This window comes from Rhinatrema bivittatum, chromosome 9 (assembly GCF_901001135.1).
Source record: "Rhinatrema bivittatum chromosome 9, aRhiBiv1.1, whole genome shotgun sequence".
Taxonomy (NCBI): Eukaryota; Metazoa; Chordata; class Amphibia; order Gymnophiona; family Rhinatrematidae; genus Rhinatrema; species Rhinatrema bivittatum.
In genome coordinates this window covers 210,514,906-210,539,934 of record NC_042623.1, presented here as the reverse complement: position 1 = coordinate 210,539,934, position 25,029 = coordinate 210,514,906, and the positions used below count along the sequence as shown (strand labels likewise).

The following is a 25,029-nucleotide window of genomic DNA, read 5'->3' as shown; positions in this document are numbered from 1 at the left end:
GCTTATTGCGGCGGTTACTACCCCTAACTAATTAAGCTAGATATTTCACTTAGATGCAGCTCCAACACTGCTCTTTGCATTAATGGTGGGGGTGGCAGGGAAATAGAACCAAAGGGTTACTAAGAGCCAAGAGTAACAGATAAGTATGAGAAAAAAAAAAAGTGCGAAGCTTGCTGGGCAGACTGGATGGGCCGTTTGGTCTTCTGCTGTCATTTCTATGTTTCTATCTATAAGAAGATCGGTAAACACCAAGGAATTTATTAATATTTCGTATGAAGCTTTTAAAAAGCTTTTTATTATGAAATATTAATAAATTCCTTGGTGTTTACCGATCTTCTTCGTGTGGTCGCTACTGAAAATCCAGGAGCAGTCCGACTCCATGACCAGCTCCTTGCGAAGGTGAAGACTGAGTGAAGGAAGGCCCTCTTTATAAGGCTGAAGAGGAAACGCCTTGGAACGTCAGCAGGAGGAGCTTAGATGGATTGCCCACCACTGGCCCTTTAAGAGAAGAGAGGAGGTGCGGCCGCGCCCTAAGGGAGAGGGCAGGACCTCACGAAGAAGAAGATCGGTAAACACCAAGAAATTTATAAATATTTTGTAGTAAAAAGCTTTTTACTACAAAGCTTTTAAAAAGCTTTTTACTACGAAATATTAATAAATTCCTTGGTGTTTACCATTCTTCTTCTTCGTGTAGTCGCTACTTGCAATATTGGATCGGTTTCCGGTTTGTTTCTTTGGACCTGGATTTTCAGTTCCAGCTCTTCATCCCAGGAGTCCTCCGTGATCCTTCTTCACTTCTTCAAGGCACTCTGTTCCTTATTGGTACTCCTTGTCTTCGTCCATGGTTCCTGAACCTCCATCTTCATCCTCGTTCCACGTTCTGGTCTCTCGACAGATCCCGTCCTCTTGTCTCCAGATGTCGAGGTGTTCCCGCGTCTTCAGATGTCCAGATGTCTTCCTGTCTCCGGATGTCCTGATGTCCCCTTGTCTCCAGATGTCCAGATGTCTCCGTCTTTTGATGTCTTCATCCATCATGTTCCAGACATCTTTGAGGTCCTCCTCTCTTGAGGTCCCTAATATCCAGATGCCATAGATGTCCAGACGCCTAGATGTCCTGATGTCCCAAGGTACGTTCCAGCCCTGATGTCCCAAGTCCTGTTCCTGAAGTACCGTCAGTCCCTAGCTCCAGGTCCAGCATTGCCTCACCCTGGTCCTCATCTCCTGCTGACCTTCCTGGGAGTAAATCCGTATCTATCCGGTGTCTGAGTTTGGTGGGGGAAGCCCTCTTCCGGTTGGATCTGTCTTCGAGCACTGTCCGGATTCCTCCTTCGTCCTGAGCCTCAGTCCTGCGCATGTTCCACGCTCCACGTGGTCTGCGACCAGCTTCTTCAGGTTGTATAGGGCGCGCAGTGGGAAAGGGTGGTCCGTGACCAGCCCGCGTCATCTGTGTAGTGTGCCCTGAGGGGTAGAGCCTGTCTAAGTCTCCGAGTATCCTGAGTCCTTATCCTCGCCTGAGTCTTCCCAAGTCCTCATCGGAGTATCCAGATCCTTGCCTGACTCTCTAGAATCCATCTCTGATCTTGATCTACGTCTGAGCATCTTGCGACTGAGTTCCAAGCCACCTCATGTCCTCGTCTTGTCTGAGTTCCAAGCTACCTCAGGTCCTCGTCTCGTCTGAGCTCCAAGTTACCTCTTGTCCTCGTCTCGTCTGAGCTTCCAAGTACCAAGTGTCCTCGTCTCGTCTGAGTCTTCAAGCATCCTCATCTCGTCTGAATCCCAAGCTTCACACATCCTCGTCTCGTCTAAGTCTTCCAAGTACCAAGCATCCTCGTCTCGTCTGAGTCTTCAATCGTCCGTGTCATGTCTGAGTCCCAAGCTTCACACATCCTCATCTCATCTGAGTTTCCAAGTACCAAGTGTCCTCGTCTTGCCTGATTTCAAGTGTCCTCGTCTTGTCTGAGTCCCAAGCTCCACATGTCTTCGTCTCGTCTGAGCCTCCAAGCTAGCCTAGCCGTCTTGTTCAAAGTTCCGGTACCATCGCTTATCCTCGACCTCTGTCCATCCTGCCGCATCTGCTGCTCCCCAGTGGCAGGTCCGAAAGGGCTATCGAGTGGCCGGAGGGCTACCCCAGAGACCAGAATTGTGTTGTTGGGTCTCTTCCGGTGTGTGCAGGTTCGGCAGAGGTTAGGGCTCAGTGGCTAGTCTGCTCCTCCCATGCTTGGACACGTCTTGCCTGCTGCGGCGCTTCCAAGGAGCTCCTCTCTGTAGTCACGTCATGGTCCAAGGGCACACATCTCTCCGGAATTGGGAGCGCTCCCTAGCTCTCCCGCAACAAGAATACTGCTACATCCTCTGGGCTATAAGCAAGATCAACCCCCCTAAAAAGAATTCCCCCCCCAGGGACTGAGAGTCAAGCGTGGGATGGAATTGCTTGCCAGAACTCCCCTGAAGAAATAAATTAGTTATGTGTCCTAAGGAGCAACAATCCTCCTAAAAAGGAATTACACAGTTATCAGACTGTATAACCAGTTGTACCCCAAAGGCCTGTTTAAAAGGCCAGGTTTACAGTATTGCAACAGGAAGAGTAAGTGAGCAGATCAGATGGGTGTTGCAGTCTTTTTGCTTTTAGATGTGCCACTGTTTACTGAAATGCACTAGCTAGTTAGGGAGAAGAACAGAGATGAACTGAAGATTGAAAGGGCCAGTATTCTATCAAGTATTTAGATGAGGGCTGTCAGTCCTTCAAGATACTGTACCAAATATAAAATCTTGGACACTGTGGTGTAAGGTAGTGAAGAAGTACTTCATATAATTTAAAGTAAAGCATACTATGTATAATACTCTATATGTTGAGGACAATATGACTTTTTCTGAGTCTTGGCTGTTCCTAAGATGCAATGATGTTTAGACGGGAAAGCTTGCCTAGTTAAAGAATGAAGAAGTTCTGAGGAGACCACATGATGCACTGAAGGGAGCAGCAGCATGCTAATCAGTTCTTGCCCAATCCCTTGCTTTATATTAATTTTTCTTCAACCTCCTGACATGAACAAGGAACTTCCCAAAAGATAAGTCCCAAAAATGTGCATGGACAAAGCTGCAAAGATAAAAGTTGGAAGAGACATATCGATTGTAAAGAAACAGGTTCCAGGTTGGCATGAAGATTTGTCATCAAATGGAGAGGAATGGAATGCATCTACCCTACACACTGAATTGGCTGAATGTCTTAAAAGATATCTGGACAAATTTTCAATCAAGATTACTTAACGCAGTAACTCCCAGCTAGAGGTAGTTGTGGAAAAAGTGGCACAGTTGGTCTATTCCATGCAGAATCAGGAGGAAAAAGCACCTTGGATTTAATAGTTTGTGATCTAGAGGACTCACTCTCCAACTATGGTTGTAAATTTGATGTATTAGAAAAGAAATTTAAAGTTACGAGAGAGAAACAGGACAATTTAGAAAACCAAAGCTGTCAGAACAATATCCATTTTTAGGCCTGCCAGAAAATGTTGAGGGATCCAACCCTACTGGCTTTGTGGCAAGATGGCTGCCAGAACGTCTGGGCCTTGAAGTGGAAGAATAACTATACCTATAGAGCTCTGACTCTCTACATAACTTAGGGCAATTAATCGCCTGCATAACTTAGGGCAATTATTGCTTGCCTGCATAACTTCTCCAACAAACAAAGGATCATTGATGTTGCTCAGCAAAAGGGGGATTTATTCTACCAAGGGAAGAGGATTCTATTTTTTCAGTACAAAGGAAGCGTCAAGGATACATGGAAGTCAAAAGGCAACTCAGACAAAAAGGATTTTATGATGGTTTAGCACGTTAAATTAAAGGTTGGGAATGCTGGAAAGGCAATTTGGTTCAACACCTCTAAAGAAGAGAAAAGTTTTTTTTATTTGAGATATTGGCAACATTTCTGCTGTACAATAATACAGTGGAATATACTGTTTGCTGCACAACTTCAGGATTGGGTGGAGAGAGCAGTGACTGATAAAGCATGTGTCTCAGTCTCTAGTGGCTCACTACAAGATACCTTTCATCTTTAGTTGCAATAACTTTATTGCAGTTCTTAATTTTATGCATTATATTGATCTTACTTTTTTTTTGTTTATCATCTTTTGGCGATAATCAATTGTGCAAAGACTGCCTCTTATGGAAGTATTTTAACATGGTCACAATTTTTCTGCTGGGTCATGTGATGTGGTGAAATGCTGCAGACATACGTCCGCTAAGTTCTGGGTGCCGTTCCTGTTTTTCTACAATATCTTCTATTTTTGTGACCCTCCGATACTTTTTGATATAAGACTGCAAGTTAATATTGCAGCGCAGCGGAGTGACGTCACTGTTGTTGATGGGAGCTTGATCGCGGAGCTCCTGCTTCCCCACTGCTTATTTAGTAAAATTAGAACCTACAATTCAGCCCGGCACCTTACCTCACTTGCCGACAAGGTTTCAAAGACAGCCTCGAAGACAACCCCGATGACCACTAAGAAGAAGGCAATCAAATTGAAACATTTTTCGTACACGGCGATTGCCCCAGGGAACACAGATGAAGAGGGAGGCAAGATGGCCGTGCTCGAACAGAGTGAGACACCATACAACCAGCAACCAGGTGATACAGCCTCCGGAACACAAGAGGCTTTATCTAAAGTGGACTTCATCAAGTGGTTTGAGGAACTGAATATGTTGCGACCATCGGTGCCCGACGTCTCCACTTAGCCCACCTTACCTCTTTGGCGACTCCCTCTTTGGTTGTTGGATGTTTGGCTGCCCCAGCGTCATCTTGCCGACCTCCTCCGGTGTCACCGGACCAGCTAGATGCTACACTCCGCCATGTTTCCCAGAAGCCTAAGGATGCACGCGTGGCACGGCCCTGACTCAAGTACCAGCAGTGGCGCGAACCTCAGGGGCATCCCCCTGAGATGACGTCATTATCACCGGATATTTAAAGGTCTCTGAAATCGCTAACTAATCGAGTTAGCAAGGGCTTTCTACAGGTATCGCTGCGGATGGGATTCGCTCTCTGCATACCTTGCTACTCTGCCTCCTCGGACTTTACCAGGGGTACCCGCTCCTCAGGGGCCTCACTTTCTCTTTTGCCTTTCAGGTCGCAGTCTAGAACCAGTATTCGCTCCTCGAGGGCCCACATTCTTGGACCTGCTTCTGAATACCACTTCTGCCAGGAAGTCATCGCTGCCTACAACACCAGTGAGTTACCATCTTTCTCTCAGAGCTTTCCCTGGAACCAGGTACTCGCTCCTCGAGGGCCTAATCCATTCCAGCTCCTGGGCTACTTGAAGAGACTATTGTGTGAGTGTTACCATCAAGGTTCTATTCCTGAACTCTGCATACCCTGCGTACTCACTATACTTAGTTTCTCTACAGCTCTGCTACCCTGGGATCGCTGTTCCAGTATCTGAGGGACTACACAGCCCAGCCGGGCGCTTCCAGCTCACTACTGCCACCTCTGGTGGTTCAATATACTGTTTAATAAAAGAACTATTGTGTGTCTATCTCCAAACTCTGAACCTGACCGGTGGTCCCTCTCGGGATCTTCCCCCGGGGGCATGGTCATCTGCCACCGGCCCAAGGATCCACCCACAACCATCCCAAACAATAACAGAATACCAATATTGGGGGCATAAAAACAGAAATCTCTCAAATTGTCTCAGAGCTGCGGCGTGACATCGGGGAGATCAGCCGTCAGATGGATGAACTGGAAACCCAGATTGAAGAGCAAGCCAAGTCATATACAAAACTGAATAAAAAGCTTGTGGTCATTGATTCTACACGTGTCAATTCAAGACAAGCTGGAGGACTTAGAAAATAGATCCAGAAGGTGCAATCTCCATTTTCAGGGGATCCAGAGCAGGAAGATTATAATGATGCCAAAGTAGTGGTACAACAGTTAAGCAAATTTTTGCTGCTTAAGAATCTGAGGAGGACAATACATGAAGACATACATGTTGAAAGGGCGCATAGAGCCTTGGGCCCCAAACGTGACAATTTACCTAGACATATTGTTGCATGCTTCTGGAGCTATCAAATGAAAGAGGAAATTTTTCAAGCTGCTAAGAAAGAGGGCCTGTTGCTTTGGCAAGGTCATAAAATGACAGTTTGTGTGGACTTATCTCCAATGACATTGCAAAAAAAGGAAGAATGTACACTCCATCACGGAAGTCCTGAGGCGAGAGAACATAAGATATAAATGGCTATTCCCTTTCGGCCTAGCCTTCACAATCAGTGGGGTTATATCCCATGTTAAAAACACCGGCCGAAGCAGCACAGATCCTTAAATCTGTTGGGACTATAGCACCATCGTTAATGGACTCGCAAATCACCTTACAAGATCATCCCAAAGAAACTCCAAGGTAGTAAAGGGCAACAAACAGCAGAGGGCAGTTTTGAAGAAACTCCGGAGGCTCTACATCCTTTAAATTATCTGAAACAGTGGAAGGGTGTGGGCAGTGGAGTGCCTCAGGGATCTGTATTGGAACCCTTACTTTTCAATATATTTATAAATGATCTGGAAAGAAATATGACAAGTGAGGTAATCAAATTTGCAGATGATACAAAATTGTTCAGAGTAGTTAAATCACAAGCAGATTGTGATAAATTGCAGGAAGACCTTGTGAGGCTGGAAAATTGGGCATCGAAATGGCAGATGAAATTTAATGTGGACAAGTGCAAGGTGATGCATATAGGGAAAAATAACCCATGCCATAGTTACACAATGGTAGGTTCCATATTAGGAGCTACTACTCAAGAAAGAGATCTAGGCGTCATAGTGGATAACACATTGAAATCGTCGGTTCAGTGTGCTGCAGCAGTCAAAAAAGCAAACAGAATGTTGGGAATTATTAGAAAGGGAATGGTGAATAAAACGGAAAATGTCATAATGCCTCTGTATCGCTCCATGGTGAGACCGCACCTTGAATACTGTGTACAATTCTGGTTGCCGCATCTCAAAAAAGATATAATTGCGATGGAGAAGGTACAGAGAAGGGCGGCCAAAATGATAAAGGGAATGGAACAGCTCCCCTATGAGGAAAGACTAAAGAGGTTAGGACTTTTCAGCTTGGAGAAGAGACGGCTGAGGGGGGATATGATAAAGGTGTTTAAAATCATGAGAGGTCTAGAACGGGTAGATGTGAATCGGTTATTTACTCTTTCAGATAATAGAAAGACTAGGGGGCACTCCATGAAGTTAGCATGTGGCACATTTAAAACTAATTGGAGAAAGTTCTTTTTCACTCAACGCACAATTACACTCTGGAATTTGTTGCCAGAAGATGTGGTTAGTGTAGTTAGTATAGCTGTGTTTAAAAAAGGATTGTATAAGTTCTTGGAAGAGAAGTCCATTACCTGCTATTAATTAAGTTGACTTAGATAATAACCACTGTTATTACTAGCAACGGTAATATGGAATAGACTTAGTTTTTGGGTACTTGCCAGGTTCCTATGGCCTGGATTGGCCACTGTTGGAAACAGGATGCTGGGCTTGATGGACCCTTAGTCTGACCCAGTATGGCATGTTCTTATGACACCTTTTTTTTAAAATGCAATAATTTCAGGATCTTTTTTTTTGACAGAGATCCAAATAGAAGTTTTGCTTTATGTGGAAATGAGAGATTTTATTCCCATTTTATTGGTCTCATTATTAGTAACATGGTTGAGAGATTTTAAGGATAACTTCTCTATATTCATGTATGACAGGATATCTCTGTTTAATGCACATGTTATTTGAGTTCTCCAGCTTGCCAGAAGGACATGATTTAAGTTATTTCTATTCTAAAGGATCTTTTTACAGTTTTTCTTATTGTGTAATGGTGGGGGAAGTGGTGAGATGAAGCAAGGGGCACTATTCCTTCGTTTTTCTGCAGAACCGGTTGAGGTTCAGTTAGGCATGGATGGAAGGGGGTGGGGGTGGGGGTAGGGAGGGTATTTGGGGTTACTTGTCCACCTGTGTTTTTAGGTTATATATATTATTTAGCATTTGGGGGATGGATATGGGATGCTTGACTGGGAGTCATCATGGAGGACCTGGTGATAATGAGATTGTGTCATTTGTAGTTTATCGCCTCTTTTTCACTTGTGAGCAGCCGATAGTTAGTTGTCCCTAATGGCTACCTTCTGATTTGCCTCTATTAATATCAAGGGCACACATTTAAGAGGAGTATGCTTTTTCAAGAGGCTGCGTGCCTCAAAACTGACGTAATCTTTATTCAATAAACACATTTAAGGAAAAGAGATGAGGGCTTATTTAGGCATAATTGTCATTTCCCACAGGTTTTCCTAGCTTCTAACGCTCCCTCAAACAAATATAGTGGGGTAGGTATATTGATATCTAATAAGATTTGTGCTGATTTTCAAATTATATATCAGGATGTGAGAGGAAGGTACTTGATATTGCAACTGAATACCCCTTCAGGAAAGTATATATTGGTAAATGTTTATGGTCCCAATGATGAACACAAAACGTTTTTCCAAGAACTTCAGGCTAAATTAGAAATGATTAATAGGGATTATCCTATATTAGGAGGGGACTTTAATTTGGTTTTGAATCCTTTTCTGGACACATCAGGGGGGAAGAGTTCTGTACCCATGATTCAGTGGCAGGGGCTAAAGGATTTATAGAAACATAGAAACATAGAAATGACGGCAGAAGAAGACCAAAAGGCCCATCCAGTCTGCCCAGCAAGCTATGCACTTTTTTTTTTTTATTTCTCTCATACTTCTATTACTCTTGGCTCTTAGTAACCTTTTGGTTCTATTTCCCTTCCACCCGCACCATTAATGTTGGATATGCGTTGAAAGTGAAGTATCAGACTTTCTCTCCTGCCGTTGAAGCAGAGAGCTATGTTGGATTTGTGTGAAGTATCAGACTTTCTCCCCTGCCGTTGAAGCAGAGAGCTATGCTGGATATGCATTGAAAGTAAAGTATCTGGCTTATTTAGTTTGGGGTAGTAACCGCCGAAACAAGCAAGCTATTCCCCGCTTTTTGTGAATGCAAATCCTTTTTTCCCACACTTCCTCGTGCCGTTGAAGATTAGAGCAATGTTGGAGTCGCATTAACCGTGTGTATGTTTATTGAATAAGGGTATAATCTCCAGGCAGTAGCCGTCATTCCCGTGAGCCACCCACTCTCCATTCACGTCCTCTAGACTTGATGGATCCACAGTGTTTATCCAACACCCCTTTGAAGTCCTTCACAGTTCTGGTCTTCACCACTTCCTCCGGAAGGGCATTCCAGGCATCCACCACCCTCTCCGTGAAGAAATACTTCCTGACATTGGTTCTGAGTCTTCCTCCTTGGAGCTTCAACTCGTGACCCCTGGTTCTGCTGATTTTTTCCGACGGAAAAGGTTTGTTGTTGTCTTTGGATCGTTAAAACCTTTCAAGTATCTGAAAGTTTGACTCATATCACCCCTGCTCCTCCTTTCTTCCAGGGTGTACATATTTAGATTCTTCAATCTCTCCTCATAAGTCATTCGATGAAGACCCTCCACCTTTTTGGTCGCCCTTCTCTGGACCGCGTCCATCTTGTCTCTGTCTCTTTGGAGATACGGTCTCCAGAACTGAACACAGTACTCCAGGTGAGGCCTCACCAAGGACCTGTACAAGGGGATAATCACTTCCCTTTTCTTACTCAATATTCCTCTCTCAATGCAGCCCAGCATTCTTCTGGCTTTTGCTATCGCCTTGTCACATTGTTTCGCCGACTTCAGATCATTACAATTAATGCATAATTTAGGGGTTATAGGTATATTGAGATTTCTTCATACTAATGTAAGGGATTATACCTTTTATTCATCGGTACATAACTCATATTCAAGAATAGATATGTTTTTCATAGATAAGATGCTAGTTTCCAAGACATCGGATGCTTCCAGAGGGATCACCTCATGGTATGATCATGCACCCATAACCTGCAATATTATGTTACCACAAGATGACACAGGGAGACGTTATTGGCGTTGCAATGATTCTTTATTGCATGACCAGGATTTTAGTCTTCAGTTACAATAAACAATTAAGGAATATGTGAATCTGAATGATGATGGGGAGATCTCGGCAGTGTCATTATGGGAACATCTTAAAGTTGTGGTGTGGGGGCATCTGATAGCGAGGGCCTCCTACAAGAAAAAAGAAAATGAAAAAAAAAAGGCACCTTTTAGAAATTCAGATAAACACATTAGAACACATTCATAAACAAGGCAAAAAGCTAAATGATTTACAAAATTTATATGCAGCACGACAAGAACTGCATGACAAGAACTGAACGACAAGAACGGCCGCAATTTAATCGGAGGTTAGGCAACACTATTTTGAGGGGGGAAATAAAGCTGGGAAGTTATTAGCACACTCCTTAAAAAAGCAAAAGGCGCTTAATCATATACAAAGTTCTCTCTATTCTTCACAATGCAATATACAAAGCCGATTACTCCGCCTTTAATGACATCATTCATTTACATTGCTCTCAACGAACAACAAGAACTACTAGTAAAATTCAACTAGTGATTCCCTCACTTCCACAGGCCAAATTATCCTCCACCAGAAACAGAGCCCTTTCCATTATTGGCCCAAAACTTTGGAATTCATTACCTCATTTCCTCACCAATCAAGAAAACTTAAAATCCTTCAAAAAAGACCTAAAATCCTGGCTACTCAGCCAATCTTTTAAAGACTGCACTCAATGACGTAAAGTATATTAACATAGCCTGCTATCTTTCAATATCCCCCTCAATCAATCTCCCTGTTTCTTGATGCAGATGTCCTCTGTTTTCGATGTTCCCAGATATCTCTGTTCACCTACTCAGGATTTCCACCCTGTGTTATCCTATTATATTCATTCTCCTGTTATGTCTTTGCTCATTATTGTTAACTATTGTTAACTTTTGAAATTTTTAAATTTCAAACATCGTTCAATGTAACATGTTGTTTTTGTATGTAAACCGGAGTGAAGGCAACTCTGCTATACCTCGGTATATAAAAAAATGCTAAATAAATAAATAAATAAATAAATAAATAAAATACTCAAAATTAAAGATGTAAAAGGGGATTATCTTTTTAAAAATTCCCAGATAAGAGAGTGATTTGCCAAATTTTACGCTGACTTATATCAAGCAGATACAACTATATCATTGGTAGAGGTAGACGGTAGAGGGGATATGATAGAGGTGTTTAAAATCATGAGAGGTCTAGAACGGGTAGATGTGAATCAGTTATTTACTCTTTCGGATAGTAGAAAGACTAGGGGGCACTCCATGAAGTTAGCATGGGGCACATTTAAAACTAATCGGAGAAAGTTCTTTTTTACTCAACGCACAATTAAACTCTGGAATTTGTTGCCAGAGAATGTGGTTCGTGCAGTTAGTATAGCTGTGTTTAAAAAAGGATTGGATAAGTTCTTGGAGGAGAAGTCCATTACCTGCTATTAAGTTCACTTAGAGAATAGCCACTGCCATTAGCAATGGTTACATGGAATAGACTTAGTTTTTGGGTACTTGCCAGGTTCTTGTGGCCTGGATTGGCCACTGTTGGAAACAGGATGCTGGGCTTGATGGACCCTTGGTCTGACCCAGTATGGCATTTTCTTATGTTCTTATGTTCTTATGTCCATTATGGTTCTACCTCGACTGAGTGAGAAACAGAGGGATTTTTTGAATAAGGAAATTGAGACCCTAGAAATGTTACAGGCCATTAAAGAATTAAAATTGGGCAAGGCGCCTGGTTTAGATAGATTTACGGACAAATTTTATGAGATATTTGCTGACCAAGTGGCCCCTTTGCTAACCAAGGCCTTCAATTCTCTAGTGGAAGACTCCCAGTTAGCTCTGCATACGAATATTGTAGGTATTACTGTGTTGCCCAAACCAGAGAAGGACACTAACTTGTGTGGTTCTTACCAACCCATATCTCTCCTTAATATAGACCTTAAGCTACTAGCAAAGGTACTGACTAACCGCACGGGGGCGCTATTAATGAATTTGGTTCATAAAGATCAATCAGGTTTTATACCAGGCCATATAGCATCAGATAACATTAGGAGGGTCCTCAATTTAATTTGGTAGGCCCGGTTTAAAAAGAGGAATTCAGCTCTGATGTCAGTCAATGCTGAAAAGGCCTTTGATAGAGTACATTGGGCTTTCCTATTTCTGGTGCTAGAGAAATATCAGCTGGGGCATGTAGGAATCTGTGGGAGGGAGCACTAGGGAGCGCTCCCGATTCTGGGGAAATGTGTGCCCTTGGACCATGACGCGATTGCAGAGAGGATCTCCGTGGAAGCACCGCAGCAGGCAAGATGTGTCCAAGCAAGGGAGGAGCAGGCTGACCACCACCCTAACCTCTGCTGAACCTGCACGCACCGGTAGAGACCCAGCAACGCAATGCTGGTCTCTGGGGTAGCCCTCCAACCACGATAGCCCTTTCGGACCTACCACTGGCAGATGGGGCAGGACGGACAGAGGTCGAGGACAGGCGATGGTACTGGAGCTTGGAATAAGACGGGACCTTGGCCTTGGACTAGGCTGAAGACTAAAACAAGACAAGGAAGCTCGGAGGCCCAGACGAGTCAAAGACATGTGGAGCTTGGGACTCAGACAAGACAAGGACACTTGGAAATTCAGACGAGATGAGGACGCTTGGTACTTGGAGGCTCAGATGAGACGAGGACAAGAGGTAACTTGGAGCACAGACAAGACAAAGATATGAAGGAACTTGGGTTAGATGAGGACATGAGGAACTTGGAACTCAGACGAGACGAAAACATGAAGTGGTTTGGAACTCAGACAGACTCAGACAAGGTGAGGATGCTTGGTACTGGGGAGCTCAGATGAGATGAGGACTTGAGGAAACTTGGAACTCGGACGAGACAAGGACACTTGGAAACTTGGAACTCGCAATTTAGAACTCAGATGAGATGAAGACAAAGGTAACTTGAAGCTCAGGCAAGTATAAGGACTCGGGATACTCAGACGAAGACAGAGGCTCAGGAACTGGGAGGAATCCGGGCTGAGCTCGAAGACAGATCCTGCTGGAAGACGACTCCAGCCACCGGAAACGGATAGGAATGGATTTACTGCCAAGAAGGTCAGCTGAAGACGAGGACCGGGGCAAGCAAACTGAACCCAGAGCTTGAGGACTGACAATCAGGATTAGGACTCGGAACATCATGGCTGGAATGTAGGACGTCAGATACTAAAGGAGTCCGGAACCTTGGGACATCAGGACATCTATGGCATCTGGGCATCAGAGGACTTCTAGAGAGGAGGAAACAGGGATGACTGGAACATGATGGACGAAGACATCAGGAGGCTGAGAAGTCTGGACATCTGAAGACAAGGGGACGTCAGGACATCTGGAGATAGGGAGATGTCTGGACATCTGGAAACATGAAGACATCTGGACATCTGAAGACATGGAGACATCGGGACATCTGAAGACACAGAGACATCAAATCGTCTGAAGACAAGAGGATGGGATCCATCGAGAGACCAGGACATGGAACGACGAAGACAATGGAGGTTCAGAAACCAAGAATGAAGACAAGGAGGACCAACGAGGAACAGAGTGCCTTGAAGAAGTGAAGAGGGATCACGGAGGACTCCTGGAATGAAGAGCTGGAACTGAAGATCCAGGAGAGGTCCGACTCCATGACCAACTCCTTGCGAAGGCGAAGACTGACTGAAGGCTGAGCCCTTTTGTAGGGCTGAAGAGGAAACGCCTCGATGACATCACAAAGAGGAGCCAGGAGGAGTGGCCCTTTAAATAGGCTGAAGAGGCTCGGCCCCACGCCTAAGGAAGAAGGCAGGACCTCGAACAGCAGCCATGCTGTGAAGAGGAGCTGAAGCAGGCCCGAGGCGCTGGAGGCTCCTGCCGCGAAGAGAGAAGACTGCAGGAAGAGACTCCCCGCGCAGGAGAGGAGATGACGTCGGTGGCCTCCGGGCCGCGAAGAGGAGCTCCTGGATGGCCTCCAGGCCACAGAAGAGCAGCTTCAGCGGCGGCCTCCTGGCCGTGAAGGAGAAGCAGGAGCGGCACCAGGCCGCAGGAGAGAAGACAGCAGAGGCTCCCAGGCCCATAGGGGGCGTTGGTGTCAGTGGCATCCAGGTCGCATGAAGAGCTGGTTGGTGGCAGCTGAGCCGCAAAGAGTGAAGACTTTGGCGGCAGCCTCCTGGCTGCGAAGAGGAACATCAGCGGAGGCTGGCCCACCGCAAGAGAGGCAGGACGGCGGCGGTTCCAGGCTGAGGGGGGAGCGGCCACCCATTAGCGCCCAAATTGCTACTCTGCAATATATATTTTTTTGTTATTTAAATTCTTATTGATTTAAAGACAAATACAGATAATATATCAGACTATCAACAATATTGTGCAGAAATCTTAATGTCAATTATGATGACAAACTTTGCCCCCCAGTCCCTCCCCAGAATTGTGTGTAAGGATAAAGAGAAACAAAGCTGCAATGATCTCGATGTTGACCACCGCTGTTGTGCAGGCCCTGGACCAAAAATTCAAAAACATTTCTGACCAAATCCAGGAAGTAAGAGACTTTATTGATTCTTTCAATAATCATATGGATACCATGGAAGCAAGATTATGCCATGACTAAGAGGAGCGTAACACAGGGCAAATGAGAATCTGTGCACTCGAAAAAGCAATGAAAGAGAAAGAAGCTGGAAGACCTGGAGAACAGCTGAAAAAGGAATAATGTATGCCTAGTAGGTTTTCCTGAGTCATTGTTGGACAAAGATCTTGCTTCAACGCTCGAAAAATGGCTGCCAGAGGAGTTAGAGCTGCCCGACATGCAGGGTCAGATGATGATAGAGAGAGCGCACAGGCTGGGGCCGCGGTAGGACAACCGGCCATAGCCTAGAGTGGTTATCACGGGCATTTTAAACTTTGCTCACAAAACAGAACTGCTTCGTAAGTTTAATAAAATGAGGGAACTGAAGTTGCATGAAAATAAGATTTTATTATTTCAAGACTACTCTGTGGATGTGTCCACAAAGTGAAAGGAGTATTCCGCCACATGCTCCGAACTGGTTAAGTGGAAAATAAGATTTGCGTTGCCTTACCCTGCTAAACTTAAAGTATGGCACAATGACAAATCTTATGTTTTCGTATCAGTAGATGCCACACAAATTTAATGGCGGCCAGGAAACAGCAAGGAGACTCAATGGGAACAGCAAGCGAGCAGCGGCCTGAAGAGGCAGTACCTTGATGAGTCTGATATCTGGTATAAGCGTTTGCCCAAAAGAATCATGGGATACCCGCTTAAACAACATAATCAACTATATGAGAAAAAGAACCGACTTGCAAGTGATATCCTTGAACGTTGTTCTGATAAAAACTAAGACCTAGATTTATCAAATTATTATAAATAAAGCAAGAATAACACCCTTGATAGAAAAAGGGGCGTGGCTAGGGTAATTTTGCAGATACCGCAATGCGCAATATTTTTCCGCATCGCATAGCTATTTTATTGCATGCTGCGTTGCTTCATCCAATTGCTGCATTGCGTTATCGCAGCATGCATTATTTTTTCCCTATATAAATACTGACTTCCTACATGTGCCTCTTTGAGGTTGTGTCATGCGCTGGAGTGAGAGGAGAGGTTAGTGTTGTTAGTAGAGGAGTTTTGAAGAGTTTTTTTGAGATTATTGAATTTCTTGTTTACTGTTGTCATCTGTTTTCCTTAACCATTGTCTTTTGTCTTTTTTGTTAGAGTGAATGTTAGTCCAGTTGGTCATTTTGTGTGGAGGTGGTGAGAAGGAGTGGAGATGGTGAATAGGTATGGAGGTCATGAAAAGGAGCGGAGGTCGTGAGAAGCTGCAGAGGTCGTGAGGAGGAGTGTGAATGTGTGCGGTGAGGAGGTGTGTGTGTGCAGTGAGGAGGTGTGTGTTTGTGTGTGTGTCTCTGTGCACTGAGGTGTGTGTGTGTGTGTGTGTGTGACTGTGCACTGAGGTGTGTGTGTGTGTTTGTTTGCTAAGAGGATGGAGCGTGATAGGCATGGGGAGAGAGGAGAGAAGAGGCGTGAGGAGAGGAGGGGGAGGAGGTTTAGAGGGAGTGGGAAGATGAGGAAGGGAGTGCCAGGGAAAGGAAGAGTAGGAGTAGGAGTAGGGACAGGAGCAGGAGCAGGAGTAGAGAGAGGCAGGAGGGAAGGGATAGGAGGGTGCGGGTGGGGGAAGGGGCTAGACAGGCAAAAGTGGAGGGAGGAGTAGGGCAGCATAGGGATAGACAGAGGGCAGAGGAGAAAGGATTTGGTAGGCCAGGGTCGGGGGGGGGGGGGGGGGGGAGGAGAGTGGGATGGAGAGTGAAGAAAGGGAGAACACCTCTCCGGGGGAGGAAGTGGCACCCTCTTCAGGCAGCCAGGCAGCACCACAGCAGTGCAGGAGAATAAGCTGCTCATTGCAAGGATCCTTCAAAATTACCAGATGTTGTTTGGCAACTGAGCAGCAAAGACCTCTAAGGCAGCCAAGACACAAATATGGTGCAACATTGCCCAGGCCATCAGCCGGCACAGCGGAGTGCCAAGAAGTTGGGAGCAGGTCGCCTATCGATACCGTGTCTCGAGCAAAGTATCAATGGATGACTGGAGAAGGGGGCCCCAGTCCAATAGTAGTCACAGAGATGGCGCAGAAATTCATTGAAAGGCTGGGACCAGCCATTTTCGAGGGCATGGATGAGCAGCTAGACACCACACGAGCTGCAGCGGTAAGTTCACCTCACCCATAAATGGGCAGACAGCAATGGGTGTACACATAATTTGGCATAAGTTAATCACTCTGCAAAGAAGCAAATTGCACTTCTGATGCCAAATACAACAAGCTTCTTCAAGGCACTCTGTTTCTCGTGGGAATTCCCTTGTCTTCATCTGTGGTTCCTGGTCTTTCGTCTCCATCTTTGTTTGTATTTCCTGGTCCCTCGTCGGATCCTGTGTCCTCTGTCCTGTCTTCAGATGTTCCTGTCTCCAGATGTTCCTGTCTCCAGATGTCCCTGTTGTCCTCGTCTTCAGATGTCCTTGATGTCCCGATGTTTAGATGTCCCGGTGTCCAGTGGTTCCGATGTCCTGATGTTCCTGATGTTCCTGATGTCCAGTGTTCCATTCCTATCCTGATGTCCTCTTCAATAGCTCTTTGTCCAGCTTCCAGGTTCCTCTCGTCCATCCTTCCTGGCGTGCCTCTCTTGTGGTCCGTGACCAGCCCATGGGGGGCGCTTCGTGGTTTGTGAAGTAACACAAAAAAAGTCACTCAGAACCTATACAGAAAATCTGCCATACCAAAGCAGTACTAACTCCCAGAACTCAAAACAGCAACTACCTTATATGAAAAGGCAACAATACAAATATTACACCAGGCCCGGCGGAGCGCACTGTTAACCCGCGATTGGACGCACGTTTTGGATGCGCTAGCTTTACCCCTTATTCAGTAAGGGGTAACAGTGCGTCCAAAGTGCGCGTCCAACCCCTCCCCCCCCCCCCCGAAGCTAATAGTGCCCACAACATGCAAATGCATATTGATGGCCCTATTAGGTATTCCTGCGCGATACAGAAAATAAAATGTGCAGCCAAGCCGCACATTTTACTTTCAGAAATTAGCGCCTACCCAAAGGTAGGCGCTAATTTCTCCAGGCAGTTTTTACAGCTTTTCTGTGCACCCTCCAACTTAATATCATGGCGATATTAAGTCGGAGGTCCCGAAAGTTAAAAAAAAGTAAAAAAAAAAAAAAGAAAAAATTTGAAATAGGCCCGCGGCTCGTGGGTCGAAAACCAGACGCTCAATTTTGCTGGCGTCCAGTTTCCGAACCCGTGGCTGTCAGCGGGCTCGAGAACCAACGCCGGCAAAATTGAGTGTCGGCTGTCAAACCCGCTGACAGCCGTCGCTCCTGTCAAAAAAGAGGCGCTAGGGACACTAGCGTGTCCCTAGCACCTCTTTTTACCGCTGGCCCTAATTTTAATAAATTAAAATACTGTATTGCGCGCACAGGAGAGTGGCCTGTGCATGTGCCGGGAGAGCGGGTGCTTGCCTGCTCTCCCGCGATTTTACTGTATCGGCCCGTTTGTGAATGAGGATCGTATAACTGCTTTGATTTGACTATTCATGGATAAAGAGGAGTCAGGAATGACACCTAGGTTTCGGGTATTTTCACTTGCAGTATGTTTAACCTGTGAGATTCGAAAGTAAAATTATCAGGTATTAGATCTTGCTGTTTTTGGCTTAAGGTAAGAATTTCATTCTTCTTAATAATGAATACTAATCTATAGTGCGATAACCAGCTTCTAATTGTTGAAAGGCATAATGAAACAAGGTGTGATGTGATTGACTATGAAGGGTTTAATGGGAAAATTAACACCCAGAACAGATTTCCAGTGAAGGTTATAGGAGTCAGTGGCAGAATTCAAGCCTGCAGGGGATAAGCACAAAGGGTCCTTCTTAGTGGCAGAGGAAGGGAGGGTGAAGACCACAGATCAAGTAAGTAATAAAGTAGGCAGCCACAAATAGGCACATCGGGTGGAGCAGTGGTTCTTTCCTGTTGATGTAGCAGGGTTTCCTCAGTGAAAAGCACCCCTCAGTGCACCCGTGTTCAGGCTTAAGAATGCAGATGTGCATGGAAGTGCCAGGAAATGACAGAGACATTTATCTTTAAGCCCCATTTTGCCTCTAAACTTTGGGGAGGGAGTGGGATGTTTCCTCTCCCCCCGCCTCAGAATTTTCGGATGACCTTTGGTCACTTTGTGCAGCATCACTTCCGGACGGCGGAGGTGATGCTCAGTGTCCCTAGGTTATGTACCTGCTGTACCCTAACTAGACATCCAGGTCTCACGCAGATTTGATTTCTCCAGAAACGGCAAGACTACGAATCCAAAACCAGAAGTGGAACCAGTGGCGACCTTAGATAACACATATAAAACGTGTGTAATAAAACCATGGCTCGTGTCTGGTGTTATGGATTATGAAGCTTGGAACATGGCTAATCATTTTATCAACGATTGCAACATACACTGCATCTGTAGCAAATTTATACTTTTAAAACGGAAAATACTAGGAACACTTAGAACAATATTGTTAAAACCGATTGGTTATGTTTGGTGGAAGTTTGCCAAAAACCCAAAAATGTTCTTAGATGGATGGATGTGTGCCTGCGGTTGTTCTAGAAACATAAATGTCAGGCTATCTGTAACATTTAGAATATTTTTGAAGGCAAGTTAAACAGCCACAGGATCTGAGCGACTTTGAGGGCATCCCTTGGCACTGCAGGCTGAACTCCTGCCAGGGCACGTTTTGTGCTCCTTCTCTCCGGGCTGGAACTTGTTCGCTCTTGCCTTGATAAAAAGCAGCTTGCTTTGTCTGGGCGGGGCGGGGCCTCTCCCTCCTCTTGACTCCGGCGGCTGGGCCCCTCCCCCTGCCCGCAGGACGTGCTCTCCTCCCCAGGCGCGGGATGAAGGTCTTCATCGCTTTCGAGGGGCTCTGCGAGGCTTTCCACGTCCACCCGCAGCAGACGGTACAGGCCGTCAAGCAGCTGATCAAGGTGGGTCAAGGCTCCCCCTCCTGATTCCACCTAGTCCTGTAACCTGGTCCCCTTGCTACGGTGGCATTTCTTTCTAAAATTCGTTTTTCAATGTAGGGATTATTTTTGTTTTCATTAACCTTTTCCCTCCCCATTTTTTAAGAACAATGTAAAAGCTTGAGCACTTCTGTAGTTTCACATCCTCTCCTCGGCATAGGAGGTTCTGCGATTTTTATCCTTAACGTGAATGTTGTTCAGCTTTCAAATACCCCAAGATTCTACAGTTTTTCTCCTTTTTTTTAAAGCTATTATGAAAACATTGAGAAAGACAGCGAGAAAATAACCTTATTTGAGTGTGCACAAAAAGGAAAACTGCCACCCAGTCACTCCAAACTATCAGCGAGCTGCAGGGTGCACCTCACAAATCAGATTAGCTCAAAGCATCCTTAGGGACATTTGTTTTCAGTTTTTATTTTATTTTTCCTGGGAAGTTCAATGGGATAAACAATAAAAATCAGTGGAAACGTGTCTTTATTATAACACACAAGAGAAAAATAAGCCGAAAAGTTAGCTTTCCACTGATTTTATTTTACAATAGCATTGAAATAACAAGATAAAATAAAATGAAAACTGAAAAGGAAGGTCCCTAGACATCTGAAAGAGCCCAAGGGAAGGCTGGCTGACTCAGACACTGGTGAACTGGGGCTGGAATCTGTACACATAACATAAAAAGTTGCAATACTTTTCCAACAGTGGCCAATCCAGACCACAAGTACCTGGCAAGATCCCATGTAAACAGATCCCATGCTGCTATCACAGCAGTGATAAGCAGTGGCTATTCCCTAAGTCTCCTTGTTAATAACAATTTATGGATTTCTCCTCCAGGAACTGTCCAAACTTTTTTTTAAACCCAGCTATGCTAACTGCTTTAACCACATTTTCTGGCAATAAATTCCGAAGCTTAATTGTGCATTGAGTGAAAATGTTCCGTTTACCGGCCGACGCCCGGGTTTCAGACCTGGCCCTTCCTCCTTGGCAGCGGTAAGCAGTCGCCTACGTGCTCACGCTCCTGCTACGCTCCCAGGTTCCTCCGGCAGCTCTGCGGCCTCCTCCGGTCCTGGTTGGGTCTCCCCATGTGCGTTGAGGGGAGACGCCGCCATCTCCTATCTCCTGCTTGCCTTAGGCACGCGCGCTCGCACGCACCTTCGCTGACTTTAAAGGGGCCAAGGCGGGAAACCTTCCTGCGGCCCCGGATGATGACGTCTTTCAGCCTTACTATTTAAGGCAGGCTCGGCCATTCTGTCTTTGCCTTGGCAACAGGCGTCCACACTTCCTGTTACGGCTATGGCTGCTGTGCAACCGCCTCACCACCAGGGGTCCCTCTAGAGCTGGATCTCCTGACAGGCCCAGTCCATCTCCCTTCTCCTCTCTATGTTCTGGGCTGTCCCTTATAACCCTGCCTGACAGTTCCCTCAGGGCTTCGGCATCGAGCTCGCCTGGGCTCCCTGCTCTAGCCTTCCTTGCTTGCTGTGCATTTGGTCCCTGGACCTTCCCTTGCCTTGCGCGGCCTTCGGGCCTTATTCCTTGCCTTGCCTTGCCTTGCGCGGCCTTCGGGCCTTATTCCTTGCCTTGCCTTGCCTTGCGCGGCCTTCGGGCCTTATTCCTTGCCTTGCGCGGCCTTCGGGCCTTATTCCTTGCCTTGCCTTGCGCGGCCTTCGGGCCTTATTCCTTGCCTTGTCTTGTGTGGCCTACAGGCCTTCTGTGTGTGTGTGGCCTACGGGCCTTCTGACCTGCCTTGTCCTGCTTACGGTGTGTGGCCTACGGGCCTTCTGTGTGTGTGTGGCCTACGGGCCTTCTCTGCCTTGTCCTGCTTACGGTGTGTGGCCTACGGGCCTTCTGTGTGTGTGTGGCCTACGGGCCTTCTGTGTGTGTGTGTGGCCTATGGGCCTTCTCTGCTTTGCCCTGCTTACGGTGTGTGGCCTACGGGCCTTCTGTGTGTGTGTGTGGCCTACGGGCCTTCTCTGCCTTGCCTTGCTTACTGTGTGTGGCCTACGGGCCTTCTGTGTGTGTGTGGCCTATGGGCCTTCTGACCTGCCTTGCCCTGACCCAGCCTGAACCCAGACACTGCTACTTGCCGCCTGCCCTGACCCAGCCTAGACCCAGACACTGCTACTTGCCGCCTGCCCTGACCCAGCCTAGACCCAGACACTGCTACTTGCCGCCTGCCCTGACCCAGCCTGAACCCAGACACTGCTACTTGCCGCCTGCCCTGACCCAGCCTGAACCCAGACACTGCTACTTGCCGCCTGCCCTGACCCAGCCTGAACCCAGACACTGCTACTTGCTGCCTGTCTCTCTCCACCTGGAGCCACCCTGCTGGGTGGTGTTCACGACTCCTGACCGGAGCCCAAGCGTAACACTTCCTGTTGTGTGCTTAGTTGTTGCTTGTCTGTGTTCCTGTTCCTGTTCCAGTACCTGATCCTGTTCCAGTCCTAGTGTTCCAGTTCCTGCTTCCTGTTTCCTGACTACCCTTTCGACGAATTCCTTGGCTTGACCCTCGCTTGTTCCGACTATGCTCTGGATGAATTCCTTGGCTTTGACCATTCCTTGAACCTGACCTTGTCTCCAGCCGCCTACCCTGACTCCAGCTTGAACCTGATCTTATCTCCAACTGATTGCCTTGGGCTTGGCCTTTCTTAGGCACCTGCCTACTCACAAGCCCGGAATTAACCTGTTCCTAACTGCTTGCCTGCTTCTGTCTGTCCGGGCTTCTGGAACTTGGCCTAGTCTTCAACCTTGCTCCTTCGGAACCTGCGTCTCTGCTGCTTCCTGGCACCCGCCTTGGACATTCTCTCCGAGATCAACCACACGGAGGCCCGCCTAAGACCAGCCGGCCCTGGTACCCAAGGGCTCAACCTGCGGGGAACGAGGGCTGGTATTGGTGAAGCTCCAGTCGGCTTCCGCTTCCCGTTCAGCCCCGCCTCCTAATGGTGGTGACCTGTGGGGGTCACCCCCCCCGGGTAGCACCAACTCCACCTCGGGCCAAGGGTCCACCTCCGCAACAGAAAAGTCATTTTCTCTGATTTGTTTTGAATGTACTACTTACCAGCTTCATGGAGTGTCTCCTAATCTTTGTATATTTTGAAAGAGTAAATAACCGATTTACATTTACCCGTTCTATTCCAGTCATGATTTTATAGGTGCACTATCATATCCCACCTCAACCATCTCTTCTCCAGACTGAACGGCCCTAACGTCTTTAGCTTTTCCTCATAGGGGAGCCGTTCCCTACCATACTACTTATGAATAATTGCTCCAGCATACACAAAAGCTTCCAGGCAGGCTTTTATTATTTCTAAACTTGCAGCCACCTGTCTGGTAGAAACAAGACTTGTTTTGTCAGAACCTGGCAACTTAGTAGCTGGGAGACAAATGTTTTAAAGACAAGCAGAGAGAAAGAGAGAGACTAAGCACAGGGAGCTTTCATTAGTGACGTGCTGAGTAAGAGACTGAAGCTGGTTCCTGGCAGAGATGAGACCGAGTCCCGTTTTTAAGGACTGAAATGTCTTTCTCATGATTATACTTTATTGTATACCAACCACTAAAGTGCATATCAGGTCTGAATACGATATCAGTTTTTCAATGAGTAGGGGTTGTTTTTTAAACTTTTTTTTTAATGAATGACAGTTTACATTCTGTTTGCAATTAATCAATTTTGATTAGAAGATTAAGCTTATATTTGAAATAACAAGGAAAATGGGCGATAACAATTATGCATTAGCAGATACCTCATAGAATTGTAAATGCCGATTTACCTTGGTCATGTATTTCTATGAAACATTTTGCCACATATTTAAGCTGCTTTATACATTTTTCAATTTTAGGATTTTTTCCATATTCAGCTGTCAAATGACAAACAGGGTAGAAGATATCTGGAGCTACTATATGCAGGAGCAGTACTGAAGGATGACTGGGTCCTTGTTGATATAGGGATTACACTTTGTTCAACGCTTAAATGCATCATTAAGGTATGGTAAAGATGGACTGATCTCAATTGCCTGGTTGTTTGCTGCTTTTCAACACCAGACAGTGAGCTAAATGTAATATCACTTAGCACAGGGGTGAGCAACACCAGACCTCGAGAACCACAAACAGGCCTGCTCTTCAGGAGATCTGCAATGAATATGAATGAGATAGATTTGCATACAAGGGAGGCAGTTCATGCAAAGGTACCTCATGCATATCCTAAAAATCAGACTTGTCTGCAGCACTCCAGGACTGGAATTACCTAGCAATTGCAATATTCAATCCAACCTTAAAAATGTCTGTCTTGTGCACTGACAATGAGTGTTGTGTGTGTGACTGTGTGGCGCGCATGTGGGTGCGGAGTTGGTACCTGGAAGTTTCCTCTTATTCCTCAGCTGGAACAGGGGCCTGGATCTGGCATGAGAGCCTTCTTTCACCAGTACCTGGGCATGTTCCCCTATTTTGGGGAACTCACCTAAACCCAGTCATTGCAGGAGGGGCCACAGGCTATGGCTCTTTCAAGAACTTGATAGTTATGGGCCCTCAATGAGACTGCACAATGATGGATCCGCTCCCCACACTGCCAGGCTGGCACATGATTGTTGTGTTCTATAAAGGCACTGACGTTCCACAATGGGAATGTAGTTCATGGACCAGACCTTTACAATTTGGTTGCATGGTAGAGTACTAAAGTTTTCTAATTGCTCTCCACACCCATTGCTGATTTTGGTCTTTATGCATCTTATTAGCAGGTATTTTCAATACCTCTGTAGAAGATGCCTTACTTACATCTGATGACTGATTATTTCATACATAGACAGTAACAATGTTTTTCTTCATAATGCAGTTCTTGGTCTCTTTTGATTGTAGTGCCCCTAGATTGTATGAGGAACATTTTTTTCTGTCTCAGACTCTTTTAAGACCTTTCATTTACATCATGTTATATCTTAGTTTCTTCGTCAATACAAAAGGTATCGCCAATTAATTTATATCTTGTCATCTACCATTTGCAAAAATAATGTGTTCAACAATTCATATTCATAGTGCCATAAACACATCAAAAAATTATTGAGAAACAGGACTGCATCAGCAAGCCAAAGTCAACGTGCTCAGGAAAACCTCACTGAGCCGTCCGGTCTTTTCAATCATCTGCAGCCTGTGTATACGGAAACACATACCATCCGGTATTCAATAACAAATCAATTTAAATGCGTGTTGATTCTTTCTTGTTTCTATTTTTCTTTTTTCTTTTGCAATTTTTAATTTTTATAAGAGATCCTTCTTTTTACCGGTCAAGGCATAAATAACCCAATTTCAATTACAGTGATTTCAAACCATAACTCGAATCGCTGTTTTTTTGAGCGACTCGTAGGATCAATGTCCTGCTTGGTAAAGATATCCTTCTTTTTACCGGTCAGGGCATGTGTAGCCCGATATTCAATTTCAATGATTTCAAACAGTAACTCATTTCAAACAGTAACTCGACAGCGG

At 45.7% G+C, this 25,029-nt stretch overlaps 1 protein-coding gene across 2 annotated transcripts in view; it reads left to right on the top strand.

Moving 5' to 3' along the window:
- The first annotated feature begins 19,381 nt into the window (after positions 1-19,381).
- ANKUB1 (ankyrin repeat and ubiquitin domain containing 1) overlaps positions 19,382-25,029 on the top strand; it is a 53,518-nt gene continuing 47,870 nt past the window's right edge. For both annotated transcript variants that reach the window (XR_003858589.1, XM_029615495.1), the window contains exons 1-2: positions 19,382-19,533; positions 23,397-23,540. Coding sequence is in view for 1 of the 2 variants with exons in the window: in XM_029615495.1 (XP_029471355.1) it covers positions 19,444-19,533; positions 23,397-23,540 (234 nt within the window). In the remaining variant the exon portion in view is untranslated. The remainder of the gene's footprint in view (positions 19,534-23,396; positions 23,541-25,029) is intronic.